An 8,460-nucleotide genomic window follows, 5' to 3' on the forward strand; every position below is an offset into this window, starting at 1 on the left:
ATTTGAACTCAAGTAAAAAGTCATGTTTAGTTTTAAATTGTTGCCTTTTGCCGAATTTTCAAACGAATCAGGCCGATGCCATTTTTGATTGCGCTTTAATAAAAAAAACCTAAGGTTTTGGAGACAAAAACTTGCAAAAATATGTATTTTACAGAACCTTAAGAAAGATTGAAAAAACTGAAAAACTAAGAAAACTTTACAATTAAACATTTAACTATTAAATGTGAATTTTTCAAGTACATGTTTACGGTTTCGAAAAAGATCTAGAACTTTTTCAACAATATTTGTATTTAAAGTAAACAGGTTTCTGGATATTTGAAGAATAAACTTCTTAAATAATTTAACAAAAAAATATTTTTCATATGAAATAAAAATAACTAAAATACAACCTTATACAATCAAATCTTAATAAAGAAAAAAATAAAATTTTAAAATTGTAATAAATCCTCGATCTTGACATTTTAATTATTTTTACAGTTCATAATCGATGATCTTCCCAAAGCGTCACTTAGAAAAATCGAAACAGATTTTCTACATTCTCAAAATTTTTCTTACCGAAAAAATAACTCCAAAAATACTTCAAATTTTATCAGGTTTTCTGTAATCTAAGATGGTAAGATGGAATTTGTGAATTGAAGAATTAAAGAATTTAAGAATTTATGAAAAATGTGTTCTCTTGATCGTTTTTATTCTTGAATAGTGATATTTTTAATTTTTTTCATGTTTTTTAAATTCAACGGACAGATCTTTAATTTTTTTTTTAAATGATTTGTTTTTTGGGTTATTATTATTATTTTTCCTAATTGTATTTCCTAATTCCTGAATAATTTAATTTTGAATGTTGGGGCTGTAATTTTTTAATGTTTTGATTTTTTTTTATTTTTCTTCAAGGATGTTTAAATATCAAAAAAAAAAATTCTACTGGTTGAATCAAAAATTCAAAGGTTGAGGCCAGCTTCTGTTACGTCCAATCAAGCTCATATTTGAGATATAAGCACATTACACCCACTGAAAGATGCTCCAATAATAATTTCCAATAATAAGCAGCCGCGCGAAATCCGCGAAATTCGCGTCGTCCGTAACAACCTTGTTTATTCTATAAATTTTTGATTTATTTTTTAAATTCTTTAATTTTTAATTCCATTTTACCATCACTATTTGGCTTGCATTATAGATTACACAAAATTAGATTACATTGGACCATTTTTAAATCAAAGTTCAGTTTAATTTTGAGAAAAATAAAAATATAGAAAACGAACACCAAAGTGAAATTTTAGAAAATTTTCCAGCCTTAATTTTTTATTTAATTTTAGAATAAGAATTTAAAAAAAAAAGAAATCAACAATTCCAAAATATCAGAATTTTCAAAATTAGGAATCTTTGAGCTGCAGAATTTTAGATATTTTTTTTAATTTTCGAATGTTCGAATTTTTTAACATTTGATTTTTTTTTATTATTAAATTTTTCAGACAAAATGTATGATTTTCTTTATGGTCACTATATGCTGAGCAAACGACCAATTTTAGAACAAATCTTTGAGGATGGTGGGGCAACTGCCTCATATTGTCCCACCCTGTGTGCGCTAATGATTTGTAATTTTCAGTTGATCGCCAATCCAAAGCAAACCCAATTTATTTGTTTTTTTAAACCTAAACATATTGCAAACAAGCAACGCGCGAAGGAATGCCAAATGCAACGTTGCTATTTCTTTTCTTCGTGACCCTTTTCTTAAGCATTTTTTATATGGAGTTTTGTGTTCCTTCCGGACTGACCAATATAAAAAATTAAATATAGGCAATTTTGCGAAGTTTGGCCTGGAAGACATTCAAATACATCATAAAGGGCGAATTTTCAAAAAGAAATGGAATTTTGTAGTAATATTTTTAAGATCATCGAAATTCCCGGACCCAGCTGAACATTCCCTGACTTTCCCTGACTTTTCCAGATCAAATAAAATTCTCTGACAATTCCAGGTTTTCCCTGACTTTTCCAGAAATCGACACCATGTATACTTACTTTTCCTGTCATTCTCGAATTACGAACTGGTTACTTTTCTTCGTCAAAAATAACAGTAGGATACTGGAATAGTTGTTTTTGCAATTCCGTCGTAAAACTACTTTCTTTTCCTGTCGAACGACAAAACAACCTGCTTTTCTCTACCAAAAATAACAGAATCAAATAGTAACCCTTTTCAGCACTTTTTAGAAAAAGTTGTACATTTTTTTTTTTTTTTTTTTTGGGAGGGTGATCCAGCCGCACATCGTTGATGTCGAAACCTCTAAACTGGGCCCTCGTCCTGTCACGTCCGTCAGTAGTCTTGTCGTACATTACAACTAGAACCAGATCTGCCAATGAATTAGTACACTTCGACCAAATAAACACTGACGCTGTATGGATCTGACTCTAGAATAAATGCACAGTTGTGTGTTATTCATAAGTCCAAAATGTTCAATTATTCATATAAGTCCAAATATTCGATTGCGGATAACTACCTAACTTAAATTGAATACAAAATTTAAAGTAACCTATCCGAAAGCTACTCTTATCTCAAATCCCCGACATTTTAATTAATAGCCAAAAAATCTAAAACGTTTCTATTAAAACCTGTCTGGCATCTTTAAAAAAAAAAACAAAAACAACAAAATAGATTAACAGTTCATATTTTACAAGTCGTGAATTGAAAAAGAGACGACCATTTGATCGTCAGAATTCCAGTAGATCCTCGATTCGCAACAATGATCGATACAATCATAATCCGACAACCGTTAGTTCAACAGATCAACGAATTTGGTCCGATATCATTTCACTATTGATTGATCGAGACTCTACGGAAATTTTGACAAATCAGAATGGTTTTTATGCTACTTTAATGAAAATCACCGATTCTGATAAAATTACTAAATTCACTATTACTAATTTTGTCACTAAATAACTAAAGACAAAATATAAAAAGTTGATATTTAAAGTTAAATCCTAAATTCTACAAAAACTAAATTTTTAAAAACCCGCATCCTAACCTGACACCCACATTAAGATAGGGAAGAATCACATATGTAGCTTTTCATTGTACAAATGTGATATTTCCACTATCGGAGAACCTCCTGGTCTCGATGACAGCTTACCGGCCATCGATTAAGCCCTGAGACTACGTCAAAGTGGGTTCTCGTAGCATGAAGTGGTGTCCATGTGTAAAAATGGAAGCTTCAGCAATATACCGAAAACTTCGATTTTAATTCCACATCGGATCAAATCATACTCTTTGCCAAACAAGCATCAAACCTATGATACTCATTATGACAAAGCCCAGGGAGTAACCCTTTTCAGCACTTTTTAGAAAAAGTTGTACATTTAAAAAAAAATGATTTAAACGATTCATTGACATAATGCATGGATATTTTTACTATAACTCTGTTCAAATAGTATTTCTCGGAATTGCAAAATGTTGTATGGAACTCGTTGCAAAACTTGATTTTTTTTTCATTTCTCGTCGTTGGGTAAATGTACGACTCGTGCTGAAAAAAGACTCTTTTTGCCACTTGTTGCATAAACTATGTATTATGTTGGGATCAAGCAAGCTGTGGAGTTAGAGAACCTTTGTTCCATACACAATTTTTTGCATTTTTGAAAACACCTATTGAATGGAATTAGTACAAGAGGCATCGACGCGGCTTGAAGAAAGTGAACAGCATTGGAAGTGATCATCTAAATAAATTACAATTTCACCAGAAATAACGTAACACAACGGCTAATTTATTCCTACAGGTTCTCCTCGTTCACGTCATAATCCTCCATCTTCCGCTCCAGCAGCCACCACCGGTTGTTGAACCCGATGTCGACGACACGCTCGTGGAACGTCATGTACCGTGGCTGCAGGTACGGACAGATGGCTTTGTACACTGCAACGGCCCGGTCGTAATTGTCCACCCAAATGAAGGAAACCACCCCCAACGATAACCGTCGGACGATGCCCTCGTTGTAGCACCGCTGCAGGAACTGAATGTGTCGGGTCGCTTCCGGATTCTGGCTGGCCGGATGCACCAGCGATAGTTCGTTGCCGTAGTGGCGGAACCGCTCGACAAAGTCCCGCTCGTCCGGATTGCGGACGCCGCAGTAGTAGCCGGCACCCAGCAGCGACAGGTAGATTCCGCTGCGGACCGGTCGCTGGCGCATGGTGCGGCCCGTGTCGACGATCATCTCCTTGTAGTCGATTACGAGGTTCTTCCAGTATTTGGCCCATTTCTCCCAGATGGTTCCCTTGTACTTTTCCGGCACTTCGAGCGCCTCGAGGCGGGCCAGCAGTTCGGAGCGTTTCTGCTTGAGTGCTTCAATGTTGCTGGTGTTGCTGTTCCGGGAGAGGGACGAGGCGAAGCGGACGTTCCGGAACCACATGACTGGGTGGGATTTTGAGTGTTTCAGTGGAAGATTTTGTGGAACAGATTTTTTAGAAATTTACATAACTTTCTGTCGATATCGATTCTGAATGATTGTTTACATTTTTATTGCGTGCGTGCGTTGTGTCGGTACAACAGATTTTGGGATTGTACCGAAAAGTCACGTGGATTAGCGTTCCCAGTCGCTGGCATGATTAAAGAATGGCAGATAACTACACGGTTACAAAAAATCCCACTTTTGGGAGTTCAGATATCCCACTTTTGCTAGTTCGCTTAAGCGAACTGAAAAAAGTGGGATATCTAGAACTGAAAAAAGTGTGATTATAACAGTTTACTGAGTTCGGCATGTCGAACTTCGAAAACTGAGATTTGGGACTTAGAACGATTTTTCAAACTGCATGAAATATTTCTTTGTCTGTTAAGTGTCAAATTCTTTCGCACTAACAAAATCAAACCGCGTGGATTTTGGGACGACGATCCGGATTTCATTCCGGATTACGGTAAGAATGGGCCAGATTTTCCTCGGAATTTTCCGGATTTCATTGTTCAGTTGGGTTTGCTTGCAAATGTACCAGATCTGGTTGCAGGAAACAGAAAATTGAAATTTTAATTTCCTTCGTCTCGGAGGATTCTGTTAAAGTGTTTGCCGTTGTGCCGTGCCGGACCGTGAACTGGAAACTGACCCTTTCGTGACTGGACTGCCCTTATAGACGAAACCGGTAATCTGTCTCCCGGCCATAAAACAATTTTCAGAGCAAACGCAGTTCGTTCTCCCGGGTCTCGGGTTACAAAAAACAAAGATTGAGGTTATGATAAAAATTGAGATGACTGGCTCGACGAATTTCGATTTAATTAACTGTTCTGGAAATAATATTTCTCTATTTTTAGCCCTCCTCGAGACCTTCTTCGCGCCGTGTGCCAATTCTCGCAGTGACGGGAATCGCATCACAACCTCCGGTGGGCGCCTATCAGCTTCCCGATCTAGAAGAACCGCCTAGCACCGGGAACGTGGCCAACAAGAACCGGTAGGACGGTTTCATGACTTTTGTTTATTTTTCTGTGTTAAATCATAACTTTATTTCCAGGGCCGCTCGAGACATCTCTCGCGCCATTGACCATCCTCGCCAAGACCGAAGTCGCTGGTTTGCCGCGACATCACATCAGCCGGATCAGCTTCCCGATCACAAGAACGCTCGCTAGCGCCGTTTGACCGTCTGCGCCAAGACCGACGTCGCTGGTCGGCCGCAACGTATTTCCGGGAGCGGCGGATTTATCTGTTTCTTCACGAACTTCGACATATTTCGTACCGCTCCAACGTGTGCCGTTTCAACGTGTAAAGAGCATCGCTGACCTGATCAATAAGAACCGCCTAGCGCCGGGAACGTGGCCAACAAGAACCGGTAGGACGGTTTTAGGACTTTTGTTTACTTTTTCTGTGTTAAAACGTAACGTTATTTCCAGGGCCGATCGAGACATCTCTCGCGCCATTGACCATCATCGCCAAGACCGAAGTCGCTGGTTTGCCGCGACATCACATCGTCCGGATCAGCTTCCCGATCACGAAGAACGCTCGCTCGCGCCGTTTGACCGTCTTCGCCAAGAGCGACTTCGCTGGTGCGGCGGATTTAACTGTTTGTTCGCAAACTTCGACGTATTTCGTACATTTAAAATCACCATCACCAATTTTCGTTATCTGAACCGTTTCAACGCGTAAAGGGAATCGTCGATCTGATCAACAAGAATCGCCTTGCGCGGGAACGTGGCCAACAAGAACCGGTAGGACGGTTTCAGGACTTTTGTTTATTTTTCTGTGTTAAATCATAACTTTATTTCCAGGGCCGCTCGAGACATCACTCGCGCCCTTGACCATCCTCGCCAAGACCGAAGTCGCTGGTTTGCCGCGACATCACATCGTCTGGATCAGCTTCCCGATCACGAAGAACGCTCGCTAGCGCCGTTTGACCGTCTGCGCCAAGACCTGGCCGGATCCCTTCGCTGGACACCGTACGACAACAAACAAAAATCAACGCGGTATCGGTGGCTTGGACGTTCTAGACATTTATGGTCCGGGACCAACACAGTACAACCGATGCTCATCGTTAAAGCAGAGCCCGGAACCACCGAGGTGGAGACCGAGGCTCCTGAAGCAGACGAAAGCACTCCGGATCCGTTTGGCAACATCGAACCGAGTCCTTTGTCGGATCCCAACCGGTTCTGCAAAAATTGCAATGCCCGCGAAGGCTCCATCTGGGACAGTCGACTGTCGGTATTCCCGCGCAAAATTCTCAACATTTATCGTAATTGCTGAAACCTTTCCATTACAAGGACCGCCATATCAACAGCTGCCAGCGACACTTCCCGGAAAATGCTTCTTTGCAAACAGTCGCTTTATCCAAAGTTAGACTACCGAACCTACCACAGCGCAAGTAACAACCCGCCGCGACCAGCACCTAACCTGTCATCCTCAATCGAAAGATAGCAGCATCAAGCTCCACCACAGCGGGGAACACCGCAACCGAAACGCTGATCAGCAGCCTGAACGAGGAGGGACCGAAGATCGTGATCAAGCATAATCCGGCGAACCCCGGTTGGACAACATGCAGAGTGGCAAGACTACGAGCAACAAGAGTCCGAGCATCAAGGCGGGGTCGGACGCACACCCGCTGGGTCAACCTTACTGTTGGGCTAGTGGACGATTATGACGGCGGCAGCATGCAGCTGGGCAGTCTCGATGTCATTGATCGACGGCATGGCCGTACGCGGACAAGGATTTGGAAGTGAGTTTAAAATTTGATACTGGTGTATTGAACTTGTCGAACTGATGGTTTCTCCAATTTCAGCTCGCTGAAATGGAAATGGTTGACCTCGGTGGTCCGATCGCAGCAACAGCTGGCGTTTGCACTACCAGAGATCCTAGGAATCGGTTCAGGAACCGCATCAACAACAAGGATACTCTGACGAGTAATTCGCTGTCCAACATCGCGGAGATCAACAGCCAGCGCCACTTTGGGCTTGCCGAGCTAAACAGGCGGAGAACCGATCTCGAGGTGGGACCGGGCACGACTCATTTCGCCTTCGCCACTCGCTAAGAGCAACTGCCCGCGACGGATTTGGGAGGTTTGCGACCACCGTCGCCGTCGTGCATCACCCACACGATGATGACGAACGCGTTCCTGAATCCGGGCAAGCTACGGCGGGATAACAGCAACGTACATCACCACCAGCACGGAACCGGATCACACTTTGGTGCTTACGGGTCAGGACCAGTACGTCAAATTCGGCAGTTCTCAAGACCCGTACCGTTACCTCACGGCCAGCCGGCAACTTCTACGGCCAGAACAGCCGGTGCAGCAGCAGTCGCCAGATCACACTGCTCCATCGCCCAGTGTCCTCCTAATCTGTTCATCGGTGAACATCACATTGGCGACCGGGACAGTCTTCAGCAGTGCCACTTGAGCCTTCTCCTGTTCCTTCCTGCTGATCAGGTCGGCTCTGACTGGTGAAAGCGGCGGCCGTGAAGGATCGCGTGGTCGTGAGAGCCTCGGTTTATAAAGCGAACTTGAGCAGAAATGCGCGCGGGCAGCAACATCATTTCGTGCGCGGCCCAATTGAAGGTGCGGACACCGTCCGGACGGTATATGTCTCTCTCTGGAAATTGACGGATGCGACGAATTTCTCTAGACTTCTTAAGTCGGTCCCCGCCAACCCACTGAGGATTTTGGCTCGAGCCTCGACTCGATTCAGGCTCGATCTCGAGCCAGATCGACTCGAGACTCGAGCCAAAATTCTCAGTGGGAAGATTGAGAGATTCTACGTACTCGTTTTTTGTTAAACATACTTTAATAAATAAAAATTTCGTTGTGAGAGTGTTTTCAATTAAATTCTATTTAAATCTGATTCCAACAAAAACCCCCTCCCCCAATAAGCGCCTAAAGATAGGCAACCTGCAAAGCCTCTAAATCCGGTGAAATATTTCGCCATGCTCGAACTCGACAGTTCATGAAAATCATGACATTTTAAGATCGACCCACTAAACCATAAAAATGGTTATATGGGTTGAACTCGAATT

General features: G+C 41.9%; 2 protein-coding genes across 2 annotated transcripts; one reads left to right on the forward strand and one right to left on the reverse strand.

Moving 5' to 3' along the window:
* Positions 1-3,729: 3,729 nt before the first annotated feature.
* LOC120413049 (mitochondrial import inner membrane translocase subunit Tim29) lies at positions 3,730-4,526 on the reverse strand. The gene has a single exon (XM_039573744.2). It carries the CDS (start codon positions 4,387-4,389, stop codon positions 3,757-3,759), a length of 633 nt encoding a protein of 210 aa, XP_039429678.1. The 5' UTR covers positions 4,390-4,526; the 3' UTR covers positions 3,730-3,756.
* Positions 4,527-4,592: 66 nt separating this feature from the next.
* Positions 4,593-8,089, forward strand: LOC128093390 (uncharacterized). Its single transcript, XM_052709959.1, is given in 9 exon segments — positions 4,593-4,635; positions 4,815-4,891; positions 5,280-5,416; positions 5,477-5,574; positions 5,577-5,724; positions 6,228-6,688; positions 6,871-7,124; positions 7,232-7,438; positions 7,484-8,089. Coding segments are annotated over 9 exon segments (1,836 nt in total). The 3' UTR covers positions 7,895-8,089.
* Positions 8,090-8,460: the final 371 nt, after the last annotated feature.

Source organism: Culex pipiens, chromosome 3, assembly GCF_016801865.2.
Source record: "Culex pipiens pallens isolate TS chromosome 3, TS_CPP_V2, whole genome shotgun sequence".
Lineage (NCBI taxonomy): Eukaryota > Metazoa > Arthropoda > Insecta > Diptera > Culicidae > Culex > Culex pipiens.

What these genes read in the sequence shown, in the direction of transcription:
- LOC120413049 (XM_039573744.2), bottom strand. Translation starts at nt 4,389, where the DNA reads ATGTGGTTCCGGAACGTCCGCTTCGCCTCGTCCCTCTCCCGGAACAGC.